The sequence below is a fragment of the Gorilla gorilla genome, chromosome 1, assembly GCF_029281585.2.
Source record: "Gorilla gorilla gorilla isolate KB3781 chromosome 1, NHGRI_mGorGor1-v2.1_pri, whole genome shotgun sequence".
Taxonomy (NCBI): Eukaryota; Metazoa; Chordata; class Mammalia; order Primates; family Hominidae; genus Gorilla; species Gorilla gorilla.
Genome location: NC_073224.2, coordinates 148233509 through 148258326, shown reverse-complemented (window position 1 = coordinate 148258326; position 24818 = coordinate 148233509). Strand labels below are relative to the sequence as shown.

Sequence of the window (24818 nt, the reverse complement as noted above, 5' to 3'; positions counted from 1 at the left end):
TGATATAGATGATGACAGTGAATTATTTCTTTCAAATATTAGTCCATTAGATTCAAATACAAGATGAGTAAGTCTCTTCCACCTCCCAGTGAGTCCTCTAAGAGCTAAAAATAAAAACATATTTTGCATTTAAAGTGGATTTTCCAAAGTAAATAAAACACCAATAGGCAAAGTCCCTAATGTTTTAATAGTACAACACTTTTAAGCTAAGCTCTTTTTAAAGATTGACCAAAAAATAGAGTTCAGTGGCAAAATCTATTTAACCTAGGCAGGAAGACTGAGCTTCTAAATTGCAAAAAGTCAGAGTAAGCCTGATGAGAGTCCTGCTTCATCGGCGAGAAGGCAGAGCTGGCTCCGGCACTGGGTGTCAGTGACGGTGCAACCTGGAGGCCATCATGGGCCTGGTAAAGTGTCCCAGCTGCTCACAGATCCAAATCAGCCTTGCCAAGTACTCCCCCTTCACTCCATAAGCCCAGGGGTAGTTTAGGGGAAATCTAATCTGGAAACGTTTCCGACTCATTTATACTTCCCCCTTTGAAAACATTTGTATGGGCTACGTCCAAATTTTGTTAAGGTTCTTTTCCTTAGAAACAGGAAGTAATGTTTAGCCAAGTGTAAACAGAATTCAAACCTCAACTATCCTGAACTTAGCTAAAATCCCCAGACCAGAGGAGATTCTCCATTTGGTGACACGTGGATCACTGCATGAACTGCCCCTCCCTGCTATGCCTCATTCTTTGACTAAATTTAGGATCAAAATAAACTTAAACACTTGTAGAAACAGCTAGTCCTTACCCATAGACCAACAGCCGCAGAATCATTTCAAAAGACATGGAGATAGAAACAGACTTTCCACGCTGAGATACCCAGGGGAAACCCCTGACATCACGTGGGGCTTTGAATCCGCAGCACTGTTGTGAAAGATTCCTACGTGGTGGTTAACTGCAGGACACTCAACAGTGAAGATGCTAATGAAGAGGATTCTGATAATGTCACTGTGGTGACATTCTGTAAATACTAACACTTCGGTATTTTTGCAATACTTCTGAAAAACAAGATATTCTATCTTGGAAAGGTGGCAAATTACATATGTGCTATTACTAAAAACTGCCGTTTAACATGAACTCAGAAACCACATGCCAAAATGTGTAACAGAGGGACTGCAAATGTCTTCTCTAATCTCAAAAGAAAGTATGTAGTGGCAGAATGTCTAAGGTATCCCAAAAAGGGGTACCTTTGTAGCAGAGGGAAAAAATATATATTATTTTTTAATATATTTTATGTATATATAGTTTATATATATAAATTATCAGCAAATCTTTTACTAAAAAAGATTTTACTTTTAGACCAGAAGTGAGTAGGAGAAGGACTACGGGCTTTGCAGTGAGACGAGCTCATAAAAATTACATGCTCTCCTGCTCACGTGCTGGGCACCGAGACTCAGTTTACTCACCTACAGAATGAGAACATGAATACCCACAAGATATCGTAATTGTGAAAACTAGCAAAGTAAAAGTTACATGCAAACAACACAGTTCCCAGAGTGTCAATAAATGCTACCTATTAGTAGTAGTAGTATTCTAGATTTAAAATTTTGGGTTATTAACAACTGGGTTTGTAAATTCCCCAAGACAAATGAACCAAAAGAAAACTGCCATTATGTGACCAACAGTCACCTGGAGATGACCAATGAACAGGTGGTAACACTGTTAACTTGGATTATGAAAGGGACTGTATGGTGTAGAGGGAATAGAGGATAAACTATGAGAAATATAGGTGATATATGAAAAGGTATAAATGGGAAAACAAGAATGGAAAAAAAAAACTACCAATAACACATTTCAAGTAAGCCAGCATTTGAAGGATGGGGGAAAAAACCCAAAATATCCAGGGTAAGGTACAGGAGGAAGATTGACCACTGATTAGCATAAATCAGCAAAGCCAGGCATAGATTTGGAAAAGAACAATCTGCAATTATGCAGCACCCCTGAAATCCACAGCGCAATAGGGAGCTGTTGACCAACTGCCCATGTGAACTGTACAGCCAGAAAAGCAAGAGAAAAACAGCCGTCTTGGCTTAGGAAAAGCATGTAGAAGGCAGTATATTCTCCCCAATGGAGAAAGAAGGTGTGCTCAAAGAAAGAGAACTCTCAGAATGGGGGAGGGGCAGAATCCATATAATCAAGGAAAACAACATCTAGTGCCAGCGGGCTCTGTCCCAGAGTCAGTGCGAATGTGAGAGTTATTTGTCTTTCCAAAACAGAAACACGTGCACCAAAGTCACTTTTAACATATGGAAGTACCCACTTTGACCCTTTAAGCTTCTCACCCTTCCCACTATGAAGCTGAGCTTGCAGCTGAGCACCAAAACCAACTCATTAGATGAGGACCTTCCCATAAGACCAACAGATGATATGCCCACTTGAAACACTAAGGTTGAAACATGAAAGGTTGTACCCAGGGCACAAGAAACAGCGGACATCCTGGTGCCATAAGGACATTTATCTTTTCTAGAATCCACTCTCTGAACCTGGATGTTTGCATTGATAAGACGTTATGTTTTCTCCCCTTTCAAATGGCACTTTGGAGGTAAGTGATAGTCGTATCCAGCGAAGATCAGTCAGAGCTCTGGAGTCACACGGCCTATGAGCACTGAATCTGAACTCCACTAGTACCAGCTGTGTGGCCTCAGACAAATTTGTGCCTCAATTTTCTCATCCATAAAATGAAGATATTATTAGCCTCCCTTATAGGATGGCTCTAAAGAGTTAACCAACTGCTGCAATACTTACAACTATGTTTGGCACATAATAAATCTGCAGCAAATGTTAGATGTTGTTATTTCATTATTACCGCCACTGCCTAATATTTTGTAGTCACTCCAGATTCCAGATGTAGGTTGCACATGATTATTAACATTATATATAGGAAATAGTTTTAATAAGTTTATACGGATACTCAGATCATGATCTAGAAAAAAAATGTCATGAGTTATAATAGCACATAGCATTTCACTTAAAAGTGAGTGCAATTTAAAAGATAACAAGTCAGTTTCAGTGGCGGCACGGACCCACAGGGATTTGGCTGCCCTGCTGGGGGCTAAGGGGACTGTGCAGGGAAAAAAAAGAAATAAAAGATAACATATGAGGTGGTTTTGAAATATTCCATGGTTAACTCTAACACTGCAACTACTGAACTACTGTTCCAAAAGCAAAGGACGGGGCTTTACCAGTAGAACTCACACTTGCCAATTTTTTTTTTTTTTTTTAACATTCATCTACAAAATACTGTCTTCACTTAGCATAATGTATTAAATCTTGAAATTTCCTGCTTTGGTCAGAAGTCAGTCTGGAAGCGTTCTCTGAGCCAATCCCTCATCGGACCTGGTGAAGGTCTGTGAGGTAGGACAGGAAGAGGTCCGTACAGGGTATTTTAGCTGATGTCTAAGGAACTATAGCCCAGCACTAACCTAAAAGGTCAAGGCTAACTTTCAGGTCTCACCTCAACATAAACGTGTCCATTCTCTGGCACAGAGAAGACCCCCTGGGAGGGCACCAAAAAGAGGTCAGTGTTGTATAGCTCCATGTTGAAGGTGATGTTTCCGTGGGGCTGTTCCTGGAAGCTGCTGGGGTTCCTCACCTGCTGAAGGCTGCAATTAAACTGGAAAAAACAACCCACAGGAAGATTAATGACAGTCATATGAAGGATGAAGGCCCTGTAGCTTCATGAGCTTTGGCTTTTAACATCTGATTTTATTTTCAGATAGTCCCTAACTAAAGCCAACAAAATAGACAGCATTTTCCACAAACCCCCTACTGATAACAAACACATACCACCACGATTTCAGGTCGGGTGAACAGGGAAGCATCTCCTTCATCCATATCTCCCGGAAATCCATTATCACCTGACTCCAGGTCTTCATAACCATCTGGCCAACCACTACTGTCCCCAAGAGCTGGAACCTGTATCACAATCTAAAAGGCAAAGAAAGCACAGCCAATGTTATAAAAACACCAAACCATGTGCGTTTGGTTCTGCCTCACACAAACACTCATGTAATCATTCTGATGCAAATTGAAAATCTGACTTTAAGACAAAATAATAAAATAACATCCAGGCTTTTTCGAATTTTATCTTCAAAGTGATGAAGAATAAGGAGAAACCCAATGCAGGTTCAAGTTAAAAGCTAAACTAATATTTGTATCTTCTCTTGTGAAAAATAAACATTTATGTTGTAACCATATTGAATAATTACAAATGATTTCAAATGGTGGGAAAACACTAGATACTAGAATGGAGTTGAATGGAGTTGTCAAGAGACTTGCCTATACCGTGAGAAGGGGCTTCCCCTTAAGAGTCTTTATATTATAAACTCTAAGAAGTACTAGCAGTTGGCGAATACAAGAAGCTTTCGTTATATATATCCTTTAAGAGTTGTAGAAAGTTTGGTTGGAGTCAGCAGCGAAGGACCTAATGTTTACTATGGAGCACATCTCTTCATTGCTGCTTTTGTACCCCTCTAACTTTTGCTCACTTCTTCCCTAAGAAATCTTTCTCTATGGTGTATGGATGTGGAAAAGAATATGTTTTATTCCAGGAATCTTTTTTTTCTGCCTTTTTCGCTATCCACCTGCAGATATATTCCTGGAATCTATCTTGACATAGGTTGAAATTATGATTCCTGGATTATTTCTAAATAGGATGAGAAAATTCACCCAAGGGTCGTGACTCCATAAATGAAATCCTAATTTCTTTTGCTTCACATGCTTGGATTCTGAACATGAGGCAAAATAGAAATATATAGTAAGTCTGAAAATTACTACAAACAATTACAATTGGTGAGAACAGCTAAAAGTCTCCAAAGGGAGTAGGATGGGAAGAAAATTAAAAAAAAAAAAACTGCCTTTCTCTCTGTACCAGGTCCTCCAAAGAAAGTACTGACGCCAATTAAAGGAAGCATCTAGGATATTGCTAAACTCAAAGATCATAATAAAGAAAAGAAAAATATGTGAGATAAAAAGGAACTTTAAGGGATCATTACATGCCTTTCTCTCCTGAAGCAACTGACTTTTTTTTTTTTTTTTTCTTAACAGACATATTACTGTAGCCACTTTTGGTGTTAACTTGGACCCCAGTTTTAAAATGCCATAATCAAGTATTTCAGTAATATATGACATTCATTATATCTGTAGACACTGGATAATTGAAAGAAAATTCATGCTGCAATTATCAGGAGGTCAAAGGTTAATAGATTAATTATTTGAGTAACAAAAGGAGATTAGCAGGGCCTAGCCTGGTGTCTAGGAAAGATTAGTGGACAAGAGGTCAGGAAGTTGGATTCAGTCGTCCTGGCTCTGCCATTAGCCCATCCCTGGAGTTTAAAAAAGCAAGTCTTTTTAACTTCTTGGAGTTCAGTTTCCTCACTTGTGAAATGAAGAAGCTGAATAAGCTCATCTTGGGTTATTTGTGGCTCCAACAATCTAAGATTCTCTGAGGAACAATATGCTTGGGTTCATGGGAGAGTCACTTCCCACAGGAACCACGCTGACCAGAGCACCTGATTGCTAGCCTCTCTTCTCTGGATGGGGTCGAACTAGCAGCCACAGCTCAGCCACCCCATGTCAAAGCTGGATATGGCACTAAGAAGACACCCCCCCTCCCACCCCAACCCACCCTGTGTCAAAGGTGGACACAGGGATCTCTGAGCCTTATTTTTACCATTAAAAGTAAAACCCAAAATGCAAAATCAGCACTTTAAAGTTCTTTTGGAACTTCACATTTTAAATTCTTTTAATATTCACTGCCTAGTCTCTGTCCCCAAGAGAATGGGTTTAATCTGAAAAGATTCTGACCAACTGAGAAGAAAGATTTCTGGAAAATGCAGGTTAGCTATTGCAACGGTTTATCATTGGGGGAAATCTGTGGAATCTTTCTCCAAGTAACTTCAAAAGTAGGAGAGTTTCTTCAATGTATGGTCTTTCTTAGAGGTGGAGAGAGACTTAATAATTTCTTAAAGGTCCTTTTTGAGTTTTAAATTCTCTTTTTGGGTTTTTATTCATGAAGGAGGGAGAAGTTCTCCTACTTCTGGACGAGACTCAAATGAGGCCAGAGAGACCACACACCTGGTTAACCCGGCTGTGCAGAGGTGCTGCTCATTCATATAGCCCAGGGCCTTAAATTTTATCCTTATAAGGGCCAGTTGAGCTTGGCCACTGAGAGAAGTCATAATCACCTTGACAGTGCAGCCTTTGTCATCAGGAGACGGAAACGGGGGGGTGAGAAAACAGGCCTTCCAATTCCCAAAGACTCACCAATAAAACAAATAAAACCAAAGAGCTCAGGGTCAAAGTACGTCCATTTTGTTGAGAACTGACACTTGGCTTTGTTCAGGCCTGGGGTGAAAACCCTCTTCATCTTCAAAGAAATGTTAAGACTAATTTTAAGGGAGCACACAGCCAGGCTCTGGCAAAGGGCAAAGCTTTGTTCTGGAAAACACTCACGGAGTTATAGTAGACCACACCATCAAGGGCTGACCACCGGGGCCGAGTACCGCAGCCATTCAGGGGAGACTCCAAAACAAAGTGTGTGCCATTCATCTTGGCTTTGCAGGTAGGATCCAACAGGGTGACGTCCATCCCCGAGTAGCCACTGGCCTAAAACAACAACCACCAAAGACATTGTTGGAGGCCCACAGGCAGTTCTGTTGTATAATTGACACAATTGACAATTGCCTGGTCTTCCAAGGACAGGCGATGAGAGGCCTGCATCGTGCCCCTTCCCCAAGTATCTCTTCCCAGCTGCCCACCTCTCAACAGCCCAAGGGTAGTATCTGTTGGCCTTGGAAATTCAATAGCAAAATATTGACACTCAAGGATCTGGAACCCCCACCCCCTGTCACTGAGAACAACAGGAACCGGGTGAGAATCACAGCCAAGGGGAAGTAGGCCCATCCAACTGAGAAAACAGTATCAAGCCTCCGGAGTTCAAAAATGAAAGAGATAGGGAGAAATTACAGATGCAGACTAGGGCCAGATGGGAAAGGAGGTAGCCTCTCTTCCCTCCTGTAATCAGCTGCACCGACCTGAAAAGAATCTTTTTCTACAGCCACGACCATCTTCTCATTGTCACATTTGACAGACAGGGCAATATCCACGCTCCCTTGCACCTCTTCTGGCTCTCTGAGACCAGGAAACAGTTGTATGCTGGGAATGACAGGGTCCTTTGGCCGAGGGAGCCCATCTTCTCCCTCTTCATTCCAGACTCTCCTGGAAATATCTGGGAAAGGAAAGGGAAGGCCTCCATTTTGGCCTTCCCCTCCCCGGATGGGCGGGTTCTGCAGGGCAGGCAGGGCACCAGGGTCCAGCAGGATCCGTAGCTCAGGAGGAATAGTGTGGACTTCCTCATCTCCCATCTCCTCTGCTGGTGAAAGAAGGCAAAACATCATCAGTGTTTGATGCCAGGCCACAACCAACATCATTACAGGCAGAACAGGAGGAATTAGCATAGAATGGGCAGGTGTAAAATGACTTTTAATAAGCAGTGTATAAAGGTCATTAGAAGTCTAGAAGCCTGAATTCTAGTCCTGGTGTTCTCTCTAACTAGCTCAGTGGCTTTGGGCAAGCGGCTTGCTTCTCTGTGCCTCAAATTTGCTTTTCCAATTTTTTAAATTAAGTGGTTGGAAATGATCAGTGGTTCTTAACTTTGGCTACACATGAAAATCACTTGGGAGCTTTAAAAAATATTCCTACGCCCAGGTTGTACCCCAAACAATTTAAACTCAGACTCTCTGGGGTGGTACCCAATCATTAATATGTTTTAGTCTCCCCATGTGTAACTGCAATGTGCACCTAAGACTGAGAACCAATGGAGTAGACAGTTTCTAAGGCTGTCCAAGCTAGAAAAATCTGTGATTTAAGTTACATGATACAATATTATTCCATTCAAATGCCACGAAAATACTTTCCTTGAATCAAGAGAGTCTTTTGAATAATTTATCTAAGGATGTCTTGAAACAATATTGGTATGTTAAAATTACTTCGCCACCTTCTTTTTGGTATCTGGGCACCTTGGCCTTTTGGAACGTGTTCCCTTGAAAGATAAGAAATAGCTGCATAGATACATTTATTCCTTCAAAGGGAGAGATGTATTTCCATACAATCAATACTCAATATTTTGTCATATTTCTAACAACTAAAAAAATAATAATTTCCCCAGTATTCTTTATATCTACTATCTAAGGCCAACTGATGTACACTTGAGGTCAAATCCATCTCAGTGGAAGCTGGAAGTGAAGATGATAGTTGGACATTATCTCTCCTTTAATAGTATTCTTTGGAAAGGACGCTAGAGCTGTAAGGGTCCAAAATAAGTCATAGCTTTGTAGGGTTTTTAATTTGTACTTTCACGAAAACCTTCACAACAACCCTGTAAGGTCAGTCCTATTATTTTCCCCTTATTACTGAAGAAAAATCTGTGGCTCAGAGGTGAAGCAACTTCTCCCCAAACAGTGACTAAATGGTAGAGCTGGGGCTTGAACCTGTACTCCTAATCTTTATTCTATTGGCATTTCACTCAGTGGTGGTACATTGAGCTGAGGAACAGGTCTAGGGATCAGAAAACTAGGGTTTCAAGTCATGCTAGCTAGAAGACTCCAGAAAACCTCAAGAATTTGTTGACCCTCTGCTTTCCACCCCATTCAGCTGGGGTAGTAACTCCTGCCATCCTCTGGGTATGAACACTCAAGTATGAGTCCTCGTGACTATTTTCCTAAAAGATACAGTCTTTGATCATGAACTTCTTTCCTGCAGTCTTAACTCTTCTGTATTCTCAGCCATAAGTGGTCATTAGGTGTCTCGGAGAGAAGAACCTAATGTAATCACACTAAAGATAACCTATAACAAAGTTCTCTGAATATGCATTCAACTCTATGTCACTGAAAATCTGTATTACAGTTTCCTCAAAATCTCTGTCTAGGTAATTTTAAGCCTTCTGATAAAAAGTAGTCAAATTATTAAAATGTACAAGAGAAAAACAGCAACATATAAGCTGAAATGACAGTTCCTCACTGGAAAAGCTTCATTTGGGGGATATTTTTTACATAACTTAAAAAACTTCTAACTTACCATTATTTTCAAGCCGAAGATGAAATCTATTAGCCACAGGAGCCATTGTGTATGAAGTTATTGGACTATAGCCATTGTCCAAAGCCCACTTCACCAGATTCCCTTGGGTTGAAGGAATGTCATCTCTTATTGATTTGGTCATTGTCATAGATCTTTCACTCTCTTTTCCAAAGCCAATACTGTTAGGAGCCTGAAGATATAGCAAAAAAATCACTCATGAGTCTAAAATTAAACAGTACTTTAGATAATAAAAATTAAATATCTTAAATAAGTAGATTCTATATTGTATATGAGGGAATTATTTATTCTTTTGACCCCTATTTTCCTTGGGCTAAGAACGATGATGTGAAAAACCTTTAATAGCCGACTAAAAGACATCTACGCATGCTGCTTGATCATACTATTTGTATTGCCTATGCTGATAAAAAAAATCATCCAATGACATGTAAGTAGTTACATACTAAGTATACCTAGTCTATAACTGTACAGTTAGTCTAATGTTTAAATTATTAACACACACAGTACATATGTATAATAAACTTTCCCTTTTATTACTTAAAATGACATATAAAGTATACAGACAGACATGTTATATTGCCCTCAAATTCCCATGCTTCCACTTCCTATTCCCCTAGATTTCAATGAAAGATAGCACAATCACTTACAGCCACTTAACAATGGAGATATGTCCTGAGAAATGCATCATTAGGTGATTTTGTCCTTGTGTGAACATCATAGAGTGCACTTACACAAACCTACATGGTAGAGCCTACTACACACCTAGGCTATATGGTACAGCCTATTGCTCCCAGGCTACAAACCTGCACAGCATGTTACTGCACTGAATACTGTAGGCAGTAGTAACACAATGGTCAGTATTTGTGCATCTAAACATAGAAAAGGTACAGTAAAAATATGGTATTACAATCTGATAAGACCACTGTCGTATATGTGGTCCCTCACTGACTGAACCATATTATATGCTCAAGACTGTACTTCAGTGTGGAGACTGTCCCATCTATATAAACTATTAAATTCCACATGGTAAAACAATCAATGTTTATATTTCATGCAAAATGTATGATCAATTAGCAATTCTATAATTGTATTCATTTGCCAATTCTACTAACTGAATATACTTATATCTTCTATTCTAAATACTAATTAATTAATTTAGGTTACTCTCCCCTTAAGTATCACTGTTTTATCCAGTAATACAAGTAGGTCTTAAGATTAGCTTTCAGGGATGGGTGCAATAGTTCACACCTATAATACTAGCATTTGGGGAGGCTGAGGCGGAAGGACTGCTTGAGCCCAAGAGTTTGAGACGAGCTTGGGTAACACAGGAAGATCCCATCTCTACAAAAATTTTAAAATTAGCCAGGCATGGTGGCATTTGCCTGCAGTCCCAGCTACTCAGGAGGCTGAGGTGGGAGGATCACCTGAGCCCGTGAGTTAGAGGTTGCAGTAAGCTATGGTCATGCCACTGCACTCTAGCCTGGGTGACAGAGGGAGACCCTGCCTTAAAAAAAAAAAAAAAAAAGACTAGCTTTCACTGGATAATCAATTACAAAATTAAAATGATAGAAATATTTTTGGGAAAGGATATAAATGGACTGTACTCAACCAGGTTATTCAACAAGGACATGGAAGGTAAATTTATACATCAATTGCTGACTCCTGTGGCAGTGCTCTTCTCAGAGGGTGAGAGAGCTAAATGCTGCAGAGGGGACCCCAAAGGGAAGGTACCATATTTTCAACAACTGCACCAACAGGGCTGGAAAGCCCTTCCAGCATGCAGATTACACCATTTTCATGCTGTATAAAAATCACTTTAATTTCCATGCCCAGTGATTTTCTCCTGCATGCATGCAGCATTTTTCCTAAATTCCTCATTTGTTTCCCATTCTGTTTGCCCCTAACATGACTAAATATTAATCCTTTCCCACTGTAAAACCCTAAAAGATTCACAGGGTCTAAGTTCTCTTGGCCTATGTGGTTGTGGGATATTGGCTGAAGCCACATATATTTCAACTCAAATCTTAAAGGATCTCATTCAGTATATTTTTCTATTACCTAAAGTGCTTATGTGTGGGAATACTGCCAGACTCACCAGTCACAAACTCTATATGCAAAGGAACCAGACAGAACTTTAACCAACTTCTGCGGCCATTTGTAAACTCAGTTTAATAGATTCAGAATATTTTAGCTCTTACTCCAATTCAGAAAAAAACTCCTCAGGGTAAAGAAGGGCTAGGGAGGAAAGAAACAAAGAGGAAGGAAGGAAGGAAAGAGGCTAAAATGAGATCATGAAAGATCCAATTTATTCTTAGAACTTTTTATGCATTTAGTCAACACTACTTTCTTAGGTACAGCTTCTTCCAGCCTTTTAGAGCTACATGTCATTTTGATTGGCTGGAATCACAACAATTGGCCTAAACAACACTGCTTGCCCTCATCTGCCCTAGTCTCTTTCATGTTGTTGTACAGCTGAGAAAATATCGTATTTCCAGAACACTATCATCATAACCGCCAACTGTCCTTTTGCACCAATGTGGAATGAGCTGTTTGCACCTTTCCACATTAAATCTAGGAGCTGTCAATACATCTCATTTTGATTATGTCTGGGAACTTAAAAGACTCGACATCTATCTACACATTTGTAAAGCAGCAAGGCTTGGGACAATGGCAGACAAGTTGGTTCCCAGCTTTGAGCAAATTCTCACACTGTACTTCTGGAAATCCCTAGGCTTTTTCCAGCTTTAGTGGAGCTACTCCAAATGCAGGTGTACAAGGAGGTCTCCAAAAACCACCACCATCTTTCCCAGCCATATCTTCATGAAAGATAAGTTCAGTCTAAGTGCCTCCACACTCCCCCATATTTACATCTGAACTGATGGTATAGGGGAGGGAGGACTAAGGAAGGGAATGGCCAGAGAGTGTAGTGCATATGCCCACTGAGATTTTTAAAAATGTATTCTCTAAGAACAAGCTGCCCATCACCAACCCTGAAGTCCTGAGGCCACATGAAATAAGAGGAAACCTCTAACAAGTTTCCTCCATCTATTTTTTTATGTTTTAGAGGTTCTTCCTACCATAAAAGTGATTATGCATGGTCCACACAGGACTTGAGAAAAGAGCCAGAGCTGGACAAGGCAATGTAGACACCTCCAATGTTCCCATTCTTGCCCACTGCCTGGCTCTTTGCACCTCTTTTGACCATTTTGTCATCTGGAGGACACATTCTGCCCATGCCCCACCCCCGACACACACATACATAAGACATCCATATTTAATGGTGCTCTTCTTTAAATTAAACCATCAGACTCCTTACAATTCCCTTAGTAGACATCTTTCTTTCTTTTCACCTTGTTTAGAGAAGTGCCCTAATTGTTCCTATAGACACTCTGAAAGAGTTATTTATGGAAGGAAGATGAACCCCCTTTTTATGGCAGGCACTCTGCTAGGCATATATTATCTTATTTCTCTTCCAAAATATAAGGAGATAGGCATTACCATTCCTGTTAGAGAAGGAGAACCTAAGACTCACAGAAGCAACACATGTAGCTGAGAACTTACATGTGCAGGCCCTGTGTCCAGTGCTTTAGGTGAAATATCCTATAGGCCCTTAACAAGTATTTGGCAAATAAATGAACAAACAAATGAACTCAGCTAATGAACCACAAACTCAAGGTGAGTACTATCATCATACCATTTCACAGGTGACCAAACAGACTCGGTGTCCATCAGTCAGACTGCACAACATCTACTAGGAGTAGTAATTGGAGATGGGATTTAAATCTAGCCCTGTCTGGCACAAAGTCAAGATTCTTTCAATTTCACTATGCTGTCTCTAAAGGAAATACTAGAAACAAGGTTTCTATAAACCATTGCCCCCTTTCTAAACAGTAATTTAAACTTTTGTGGGAGCAGGTACCTTTCCCTCACAGCACGGTCAGAATTCACATCTGAAACAGGGAATTAGAAAATCACAAAGCATAAACTGGTTGGGAGAATAAAAAAGAACATCATGAAACATTACCTAATTGTTTAGTAATGTTGTCATGCATTGTCCAAAATTGGCCTGGAACAAGAGTACAGCCAAGGAGAGGAACATAAACAGATCTTGCACTGGGATGAGCAATCTTATTTCTAGCCTTTCTGATTCATATGAGAGATGGGGACATTCAAAGTGAACTCCAGGACTGCCATGGACCAGGCACACATACTCAGGGAGAGAAAGAGCCATCGAAGGGTCAAGGCTGAAAGAATATTTACACAAGAACTCCAGCAGTGAATTAAAATGTACCGTATGTTTTTGCCTTTCAAAGCATGATTCCCTTTCCTGTTTTTGTTATTCTGAAATTAAAAACATTTGGCCGGTGTGCCAGGCAGCAAAAGCAGCAGACAGCCTAGGTCACCAGCACCCCTCATGCCATGCCAGAGAAGGCAATCAAAACATCTCTGACTTCAGATCATGGCTAGGCTTTGGGCTTGACAACAAAATTAATGTATCACCATTACATATGATGGCTCACTGGGATCCTAGCAAAGTTATAAAAAAAAAAAAAACCCACGGGAACCAGAAACAATTACTTTAAAATTAAAATATGTGTGCTAGTGGTTTTGCCTGCTGCCTCTGGTGAGTGCTTTTACATGACGTTGCCAAGGGAACTGTTGGCTTTGCTCACTGTGGTATCACATGGAAGGTGCCATGAATGAATGAATAATACCAAAACCAAGGGCATCCCTCTCCCAAAATACTGAAAACATAAAACCCACTTCAGCTTACTCAGTGCAGGAACTAAAAGAGAGATTGGCCAAAAAAAAAAAAAAAAAAAAAAATTTGAGCCCATAGAAGAGATACTAAAGAGATAACTATCTTCTTAAAAAATAGGGAGGAGGATTTTTCTTTAACTTTCAATATAATTCAGTCAAATAGTTATTGCCTAAGCATATTTGAGATAAGATTTACTTTACCAAGTTTCAACATTCAACTTTTGAGGAAACCAGCTGCTGTTTGCCCATCATGCCAATGGGCTAAGCCTTGTGCGTACATCTCTATTAAATAGAGGGCCTTGGGAACAAGCTGGAGTAGACTTGTCCAGCATCATTTCACTGACTTCGCACTTACTGTGATTCTTCTATCAGTGTTTCACACTTAGGAGTTGGAAGCAAGCAAAAAGACATGCCAATATTTCGTATTTAACTCAAAAAGAAAAGTCAGTGATGTGAGCTGGGGTCAGCCTAATAGTCCATACTTTCTCTAAGTACCTAACTCCAAAATAAAAGCTGATATTCGGGACTGTGACACTGAGGTCCTTGTGGGATGCTCAATATGAAGGCTTAATTGTGTTCATTACTTTACACTTACTATTAGTGGAAAGCATACTAATGTATTTCAGGAATTTCACAAATGAGGGAGCTGGGGTTCAGAGAGGTTAGGGGACTTGCCAAAGGTCACAGTGGGATTACCTGGACTCAGACCTGGGTCTGTCTTAATCCAAGGCCATGTTTGAACAACCGCACCTATTTTATAGGAGCATGCTATTTTGCAAAGTGAAAAATAATTGACAGAGCTTAGAGAGTCCAAAGAGGCAGGAACTTTAAAAATAACACTTATAAAGTACAGCTTAAATTGTTGTCATTTATCTAAACAAAACAAAAGACATGGTCCACCAACTTACAATAATTTTCAGGCTTCCCTTAACATCAAAAGATTTGATCACCCAGTTGACAGACTTTTTGCACTTCAAGATCAGGATGAGATTTTTGACCACTTCAAGATCCTCTTGAGAAGGTCTTATATCAATTGTTATATCCACCTGGAAAGCACTGTGAATGGAAAACAAAGGCAAAGTTAAGACCTACATGCCAGAAAGTTGCAACTATCTCCCCTCTTCCAAGTCTTCATGTTTCTAGTGTCTGGCCAGTTGATTAAAAAGCTGGAGTTGATCCCAGGCCAATGACATGTGCAAAACAGATTGTTACTGCACACATAACAAAATTGTTTTACATAACAATAGAAACATATGCTTGCTGATAATTAGTCACTAAAGTTTTTCTCTTCTTTGATGGAAAAGAGGTGGTTACTTAATGCAGCCACTGTTTGAAGTGGACTTGAACGAACCAGAAGAGTTTACTTTTGAAGCAGTATTGTTGCTTTTTCAACCTTTAACACCTTCAATGTACAGGATTCCCATTTGGCTAATATGCTCAAATTCCTTCAAAACTGAAGTAGGTGGCAGTTTGGTGAGTTGGGGGCGGGGTGTGGGGAGAAGGGAAGCATGGTGGTAAAAAAAAAAATTAGGAAACTTCAGAGTAAAATAAGAGACAAAAGGCTAAAGAATTTCTTGATTTATATAAGGTTTGCTTAAGTCATTAACAATTGCTACAGAATCGTATCTGCATTTACTTTCCCAAACTTCTGGATATAAGGTTATTAAAATAAAGAAAACAGATGGTCAACCAAGTGATTACTGGAAAATTGATGAACACAACCCAAACTTCTAAGAATTCGTAAAAAAGAGAATTTTTTACTAAACAATAACATCCCTGTCATTCTGAATTTAAGGGAACAGTCTTTCTTTCCATCTCAGCTTTACACACTTGTAAAGCATAAAATGCATGGTATACTCCAATGAAGCCTCAGGCCTGACATCGAAGCACATTCACCAGACTGCTCCTATTCCCATTCCCTTTTCACTTTCTACAAAATTCTTCAAGTGGACAGAGTGGAATCTTACCAAAACTGATCTGTAGCTTACACACTTTTAAAGTCAAACCCTGATTAGAATTTTAACCTCGAAATCCCTCTACAATATAAATTTAAATTTTTAAGTCACTAGTCCAGATGCAAAGGAAGGAGGGTGAAATGCAGGCTAATGTGGGAAAAGAACCTACTTTTTCTCCTTTTTCTTTTTTTTAATTCCCTAATTATTCTTGATAGGGAGGGTCGAATTTCCAATCCAGGGGTAGGAAGCTGAGAGGGAGAACAAGTGCACAAGGGAGAGGCAAGTTCTATTGAATGGCTTTTTGGTATGTCACCATGAAGGGCCACTCCAGCATACACATACACACACACACACACACACACACACACACACCAAGCACACAAGGGAGAGGCAAGCGCTATCGAATGGCTCTTTGGTATGTCACCATGGAGGGCCACTCCAGCATACACACACACACACACACACACACACACACACACACACACCAAGCACACAAGGGAGAGGCAAGTTCTATCGAATGGCTCTTTGGTATGGCACCATGAAGAGCCACTCCACCATACACGTGCATGCGCATACACACACACACACACACGCACACACAGATTTAAAGCAAACAGCTCTGAGTGCCTAAGCGCTCTAAGGACACCATAAACAGAGCTTTATTAAAAACAGAAGGTTACTAAGATGATAATTATATTAATAGGGCATATTTTGTAATTTTCCCATCAGGGATAACCTTAGTCAGAGGTGATAAAGATGGAGCAAGAGTGACTGTGTCCTGTAATTAACACCCAGAAGTTCGGAACAGGCTTCAGGAATTCATCTGAAATATATGGGATCTAGGGACAGATGCAGAATATAAAATATACCACTGGTGCCTTTACTCTCTTCTTCAAAGCTTCTGTGAAACACATCTGATGAAGCACACCTGAAGCATCAATGGCTACCTTCCCTCCTGCATGAAGCATCAATGGCTCCCTTCCCTTCTGCGTAGGGGAGGGTGTAGGACGGGCTACACCTCTCCCTGCCTCAAGTCAAGGAAGATCTTTACTTTCATCTCTTGTCACACTCACACACTTAGACTCACTTACCTGTAGGGGTTAGAGTTGGGGGTGATTAGCTCGATGATGTGTACTTCCTCATTCTGGGGCTGGCTGGACATCACACACCCTTCTGCTGCTTTGGGTTGAAGGTACTCAGCAAGGTAATTGAGTGAGAGAAAATTCTTCCCTATGTTGCACTTTGGAGGGAACACTTGATCTGAAAGAGGCACAGGACAATCTGTCAAACCACTGAGGTACTTGGTAACCAGATTCAAAGGAAGGAGGGTGACAGTGAAACTGAGCAAATGGCAGACACAGGGAACCACGAGCTCAAAGGATGGTTCTTCGTCTGTGAACTCTGCAACCACTGCCCTGAAATGCATCCTGTTATGGTCACCAGTGACCGCCTATTGACTAGCCCCCAGCTAGGGGCCTCTTTTGGCTAAATCTTCTCCTTGCTTGTTCTCTGTGATACTTCCTGTCCTCGTCTGTTTCCTCTGACCTTTCACATCTCTTCCACTGGCTCTTCCTCTGCTCAGAATCTGTATAGACCCCAACCCAGAGAATCTGATTCAGAACACCCAGGCGGGGCCCTAGGGAGCTTTCTTTTTTGAAAAGCTCGTAGTTGATTCCAATATAAACCAAGGCTAAGAACTTCTCAGCTCCTTCCTCAATCCCCTATCTCATTCTTTTTCTAGGTGATCTCAATCACTCCCATGGTTTCAACCTGTACCTAGATCATGACTCCTTTTCTGAGCAGTTGACTTATACTGTCATCTGTCTACCAAGCATCTCCTATCTAAAAATCCAATACTTATGTATTTCATGGTCAGCGTATTTAACATTCAATCCATTCTATCCCCAAATGCACTCCTCCTTGGATATTTGTTATTTCAACTATCAGGAGAAGCAACCACCTAATTAATCCTCTGACACCCCATGTAGAATTAATCTTTCCCTCATATGTATTCCTCACAGCACTTTATACTCTGAAGATGAAAGGTAGGAATTTGGGGGAAATAAAGAAGGCAGACTTTCACTCTTTCTCACAATCTGAACACAGACAACTCAAGTTTATATGGCACTTTACAGTTTACAAAGTGCTTTCGCAAACATTATCTCACTGTGCTGAGAGTTGCTCACCACCTCCACCCAGGAAAGTGATGCAAGTACCAGAATCTGAAGACACTCCCCCAACGGCACATGCCATTTACACAGCACGGCGGCTGATGGGATTTCCATCCACGGGCTTAAATGTTTCAACAGAACTTGAAAGAAACTGCTGGCAGTGTGACAGCTGGGACCAGTGTCAAGGAAGTTCTAGGTGTAGCATGCTTTTTTCAGAAGGGATAATTAATCAGAGGCCTGGCACTACTATAAAACAGACTTCTGCCTTTTGCATTTTGAGGAAAGGATGCCAGGGTTCAAATCCACATGGAAGTCTCACTTTGGAGTAAGGAATCCAACCAGGGGGTCCCAAGACTGGGTTGATACTGTCCCTCCCCCTCCCCACTTGTGCAATCTCCCTTGTGCTGAGGTCCGCAGCACACACTGGGGCATCATGGCTCTGGCCACCACAGCACCCCCAGCACCACCCCAGAACAAAGGGGACCAAAGCCTCTGCTTGTGGGCTCGTTGCAAGAGAGCATTGGGTTTGCACTCTGCAGTCTCCTCTAATTCCCCTCCCCCTCAGAGAGAAAAGCTCAAGGCTCCACTGACTCAGGCCGCTAGAGCAGCCTCCCTCCACATCTGCTGAGGGTTTTGCCAGATGAGCAAATGAGGTATGCACACCGTGCAGCTGCAGCCCTGCGGATGCCTCCCCCACATCACAGGATGGAAAATGATATTGGAACGGCAAGGTTGAAATTTAATTAAGAAAGAGCGTCTATGGGCCAGGGACAGGCCAGTCTGGAACTCAAGAGACTAGGGCCCTCCTGGGATTGTGGCTGGCATATCCAGTTCATAGGTGTGCCTGGCTTGTATCTGGCACATAGTGGGCATATGGTATAGGTTTCCTGAATTAACAAACAATGATGTGAGATTTGAGACAAATAACAAAATATTCACTCATGTGAAGCCACTAGGAAAGGTCTAATTGTTCAAAAGTTGGTGTTATTAAGGGCTCTAGTCCCAGAAGCCATTGTCACTAAGTTGAATAAGCTGACCACTTTTGTTGTGTGTGGTTTCTCCCCCGCTCCCCAATGACTTTCCGAATGCCTGGCATCAAAACTTATACCGAGTGCCAAGTAGAAAGGAAACCACAAAGGGGAATTCCCGGGTAGAAACCTGGCAAGTTTGGGGGCAGGGGGAGTCACATGCTTATTTGTATTTTAGGGAAAGATTGACAAATGACTTTGAGACACAGAAGGATATACTCTGAGAGCAGGAATGAATCTGGGGGGTAATGCAAACACCTCATTTTCCTGCTGTGGAAACTGAGGCTCTGGTGGTAAGTCAATGTTGCTTGAAGCCTCGCAGCAAGACCAGCTGGGATAAGAGCAAAACTCTTAAATTCTTCCATTCTGGGTATATAGATGAGAGCAGTTCCCAAATGTCAGCAAGCATCAGATCTCCTAAACGGCTGATTGAAACACTGACTGCTGGGTCCCACCCCCAGAGTTCCTGATTCAGTTGGTCTGGGTTGGGCCTGAGAACTGGCATTTCCATCAAGTCCCCAAGTGATGCGGATGCTGCTGGGGCAAAAACCACACTCTGAGAACTGCTCGGGTTAGAGCAACCAGGCCTCACGGCCTGCGATCGCTGGGTACAAGAAAGGTAGAGCCAGGTCGGATTCTGGGAAGTGGGGGATGAAGCTTGCTCAGTGCAGTCTGAGCCGTGGTGATAAACATATCACTTTATGGTCCACTGACCTCACCAAGGAACCTCCTTTCCCTACTGCTCCTCTCTCCACGGCATGGCCCGGTGACTCATACTCAACTGGTGGCTAGAGTCAAGTTTCAGGGGTTCTGAAGGTGTTACCAAGGAGTTAACAGTTTTTACTGCACCAGACACAAGGTCCTTTAAGTTGGCTTCCCCTACCCAGTGTGCACAGGCTGAACCAGTTAAGTGACAACCCGTGGCTCTCAGGGTAAGTGACTACTGTGCTTAGAAAGAAGCTCATGCACTGCCGAGAGAACACAGTCCAACATTCTAAATGTTATTATAACAAATTTTCTTATTCTAACAAATTCCAAGGGGTAATCAACATTCTTTCATGCTACTAGAATTCTGCTTCAGAAACGCGGCCCGCTGGCCAGGGCTTAGAGTCTTTATTAAAAGAAATTTTTCATTTTGTCTCAATGGGATTTGACCTCTGTTATTAGCTACCTATCATGAGAGTACAGAAACAAACTTAAACTTTTTGAGCCCAGCCCTCATCTGAGTCCCCTTCTCTCTGCCTCAACTAAACAAGGATGTTCATCCAGGTGGACCACTTCCCTTTTTGAGTTATGCTTATTTGGCTAGGACTTAAAGTACAGCTCAGGCAACAAGCGTTAAACTCAAGAGTCAGGAAGCCTGGGTTTGTGTTCTGGCTTTGTCACTTGTTAGTAACTTGGATGTGAGCAGGTTCATTTAGCCCTCCACTAAGCCCTCTGTAAAATGGTGGAAATGACGTCTTCCTCCTGGGATTACTGTGGGGTTAAGTGGGATGCAAGTGAAGGCCCCTGAAATGGCTTTTGCACGTAGCATCCTCTCCGACGTCCGTGTCCACCTTTCCTGCCTCTGTCTCTCACACACTTTAAAGCAGCCCAGATCCAAACAAGAGTTGGGATCAAGTGTTCACTAACCCACCCTTCCCTGTCTTGTCTATGAGGAGGTGACAGCTGCCGTAGAATTTAACAGAAAGCAGCTGGATGCTGAAGACCTTAAACGCAGTGTTCACACAATCAGCCAGCTATAACAAGGACTCATTCACAAGAGTTATTTCCTAGTAACTTATGGGGGTTCCAAATATACTCAACTGAAAATAATGATTTTTAAAAAAAGGTCTGGCCAGGTGCGGTGGCTCATGCCTGTACTCCCAGCACTTTGAGAGAACAAGGGAGGAGGATCTCTTAACCAGCAGTTCAAAACCAGCCTGGGCAACACAGCAAGACCTGTGTCTACAAAAAATTGTAAAAATTAGCCAGGTGTGATGGCATATGCCTGTAGTCCCAGCTTCCTGGGAGACTGAAGCAGGAGAATCACTTGAGCCCTGCAGGTTGAGGCTGCAGTGAGCACTGATCGCACCACTGCACTCCAGCCTGGGCAACAGAGCGAGACCCTGTTGAAGGAAGGAAGGGAGAGAGAGAGGGAGAGGGGTAGGGAGGGAGGGAGAGAGCAAGGGAGGGAGGGAGGAAAAGAATGAAAGAATGAAAGAATGAGAAAGAAAGAGAAGGTTTTTTGTTTTTGTTTTTGTTTTAAAAAAAGGCTTTCAAAACTGGGTTTCTGGATATTTCTATCCCTCTGCAATGCAAGAAAATTTAAATAGGCAATCTCTTATCAAGACCCTATACTTCTTTTCTCCAATAATTTGTCCTTGTAATAGTCATTTGTACTAAAAATATATTTAAATACTTTTCCTTTGCTATCATCCAAAATGTAACCTATGTCTCAGCACCACAAACTGACACAGGCTTCAAACGTTTGCAGAACACAGGTAAGAGGAAGCCACCTGCTGACCCATTCATTCTGCCAGCTCTTCCACTCCATCAGTCATCACCTCCTTCCCACACCCTCAGCTTCTCACCTCCACTTACTTTTTTTGACTTCTGTGCATGAGTGTCTTCTAAATCCCACACGACAACCTTCTCCTCTCTCCCCCTGCTCCTCCCTATGTTTCACTTGGCCATAACCAGGCCTGCTTCCCCAGGAGGAAAAAAGAAGGGAGGGAATATGGGGGGGCGGTGGAGAGGCCTGGGGCCAAATGACCCCTCAGGTCCCTTCCAGCTCCAACATTCTGTAATTCTGTGATTCCTTGCCCTAACCACCTGGTTTCAGAAAAGAAAACAATTGCCTGTCATAAATCAGTCATTAACTGAAGCCACATAAAATTTACCTTCCCCCACTTTAATATAAATGTTTCTTGCTATCTTGAGTTCAGTGAATGAAGTAACTGCTCCATACTCTTTTCGGGCCCAATTTAACAGATGTTCATTTCCATGGGGGAAGTTCCTTTCTTCTGTTTCTGCTGTCAAGGAGAAGTTTGCTGATGAAAACTGGACCACAGAACCCTCAGACACCTAGAGGAAAGAGAATTGCGTATTTAACATGGTGCAGTCACTGGAGCTGAATCATAATTAGAGAAAGTACTTCTCAAATCGAACTGCTTGTAAATCGAACCTCTTCCCTTTGTTATACAGGCAGATCAGCGTTTTTAAGCAGCGGATTCAAGGAATAATCCCAAGCCTAGTCCTCCCAGACAAAGGCAAAACTACCAGTGCAGGTTGTCCCTCTGAACTCTGAAAGAACCTTGTGATGACGGACTGCATTGCACATTGAGTAATCATAAGAATTATCACTGCTATTTCCAAGAAATCTAAGTTGAAGACCAATCTTACAATGAATGTATTTGAAGTCAAGTGGGAAGCCTTGATGAATGTTCTCGTGGGCTTATAAAAAGCTTCAGGATCAAGACAAGTGATCCCAAAGTCCTGCTAGCAACTGATCACGACTTTCAGGTCTTCCATAGTTGCAGCATCTGCCAACAGAGTCATCACAATAGGGACACAGCGAGAGTCCTCTTGGTTTATGTTCACCTCAGCACTGAGATAAAAATGGCCAAAGGTTGCTAGCCTTTCTATCACATTGCTCTATTTCATAAGAGTGAGATGAATGTTTGTAACAGTTTATTGTGTAAGACCCCCAAATTCCCATAGATAATGAAGTCAAGAGGCTGTTAAACTGATCTAATAAAACTTTCAGGATGACGTATGCAAGTACCTCATTCTTGCTGAATGTATTTAGACCACTGCTGACCTAGCATATCATGGTATATGTGTAATTAACACATCCAAAGGAGGAAAATCATCATCTTGTTGCTGTGCTATAATCAAATTTAGTTGCTGGTGAAAATATGCATGCCATTTTTGTTGGCTAGCATTTATAAAATAACTGATTTTTTCAATGTCAGAGTGAAACCTCAAAATGTGGGCAAGAAGGCTCACAAATTCTCAGGTCATAGAACTATAAATGTCTTGTATTAAATTTCACATGAACCATTTATTCATAACGAAAAGCATGCAGTTTCTGAAGTAAGACTAAGAAGCAAGTCGAGGGCAGGGATTTTATTAGTGGTTCTATCACAGCAGCATTTTTAACACGCACAAAATTATATTTACCCAGCTACTGTGCTAGGCATTAATATTTTCTATACAATTATATAAACGTATCTTCTAAAAACGCTGGCAAAAAAAAGTACTTCACTTAATTGATTCCATGACCTACTAATGTTGCAAGCTGAAAACTAGAATCACCTGAAAAGTTTCTAGATATCCTGATGCCCAGGCCACACAGATGGTACAGAGCTACATGTTCCACTCTGGTTTTGTTTATAACTGGCATCAGGACACTCAGAAATGATCGTGACTACACTTGACAGCACTGATACGTAGTAAGTGTGCAGTCAGTGGTAGCTGTGTAGAACTACACAAGGCTCTGTGGAAGCCCTGAATTAATCACTAATAAACTCGGTGTAAACCAAAGCTACTCACAACAGCTACCACTGACTGCACACTTACTACGTATCAGTGCTGTCAAGTGTAGTCACGATCATTTCTGAATGTCCTGATGCCAGTTATAAACAAAACCAGAGTGGAACATGTAGCTCTAACCTTGTTTTGACGTCGCCTGAATAAGAAAAAAATCCTAGGTCATTTTCCTGCCAAAAAATAACCATGCCCACCTAAGTGTAACTTCTCTGAGGCTTAGCTACTCATCAACACTGAACTTCCAACAATGTTTATCTAATTTTTTGACTTTTGCACTATAGTAAAATCTTCTTTTCACTTGTACTAAAAAGGCATTTTTATCAAGGCTGTCACCAAAACCCACAACAGTCCAGAGGCCTTTGTCCCACTGCCAGCACAGTTCTGAATGTTTAGACGAGAAACCCTGGATGTTCTGCTTCTTGTTTCTCATTCATGTTGCGGCCATAAACTACAGCAACCCTATATACATCATACATAGAGTACATTTTTCAGAGCGGAAAGCGGGATGTCACACTGGTGCATTCCAGAGGCAAGAAAGCAAACAGCACAAATACAGAAGATATCAACGGCAACTCCGAATTGTGTCCTGAAGTAATTAAAGAGCAATGCTGTGATGAAGCTGGTGATGGGGCTGATTCGTGGAGGAGGAACAACTCCCTCTGCTCCCTCCAGGCATCGTTGTCCTCACGGGCCAGCAGCAATAAGCTTCATACACTCAGGGCTGAGGAATTTGGAACTGGAGTTAACTACCACTCCTCAGGCACATTCCAATAAGAAGAAAGCAAAGCTGCAGTGAGGTGTCCCTGACTGCAGGTCAGTGGAAATTTTCAGCTTCAGCAAGGAGTGAGCTAGCACTCTCCTCCTGACTGCCAGCTCTCCTGACCCTGACAAGGCTACAGCTGAGTTTTAGAAGGTGCTGTTTTAGAAGGTATTGTTCAGATGTTATTTCCATCTGATTTGCGGAACTGTGAGGCAGGCTACGGTGACCTCTACAGCAGAAAAGCGGAAACCTCAGAGAGTCTAATGGCCTACCCAAGGCCAGAGAGTCATGCACCAGGCCCAGACCAGAACTTAAGACTTCTGACTCCTGGTCACAGCTGGCCTCTGCTTGCACCCTTCCAGAAAGAAGACCTCACTAGCTCCCAAGACAGCAGATTTCTGTTCTGTTAGATTCATTTTTTATACACTAGTCTGAGCCATGCCTACCAGAACAAAGAATTCCTTCGTCTT

The 24818-nt window shown here is 41.6% G+C and overlaps 1 protein-coding gene across 2 annotated transcripts in view; it reads right to left on the bottom strand.

Moving 5' to 3' along the window:
- TGFBR3 (transforming growth factor beta receptor 3) overlaps positions 1–24818 on the bottom strand; it is a 205999-nt gene that overhangs the window by 32426 nt on the left and 148755 nt on the right. Inside the window, exons 5-12 of one of the 2 annotated variants that reach the window (XM_004026122.5) lie at positions 21938–22121; positions 16948–17116; positions 14810–14957; positions 9123–9312; positions 7082–7419; positions 6501–6653; positions 3834–3974; positions 3502–3660 (exon numbers count right to left, since the gene is read on the bottom strand). In XM_004026122.5, coding sequence (XP_004026171.3) covers positions 3502–3660; positions 3834–3974; positions 6501–6653; positions 7082–7419; positions 9123–9312; positions 14810–14957; positions 16948–17116; positions 21938–22121 — 1482 coding nt within the window. The remainder of the gene's footprint in view (positions 1–3501; positions 3661–3833; positions 3975–6500; positions 6654–7081; positions 7420–9122; positions 9313–14809; positions 14958–16947; positions 17117–21937; positions 22122–24818) is intronic. The other variant, XM_004026123.5, reaches the window with a different exon arrangement.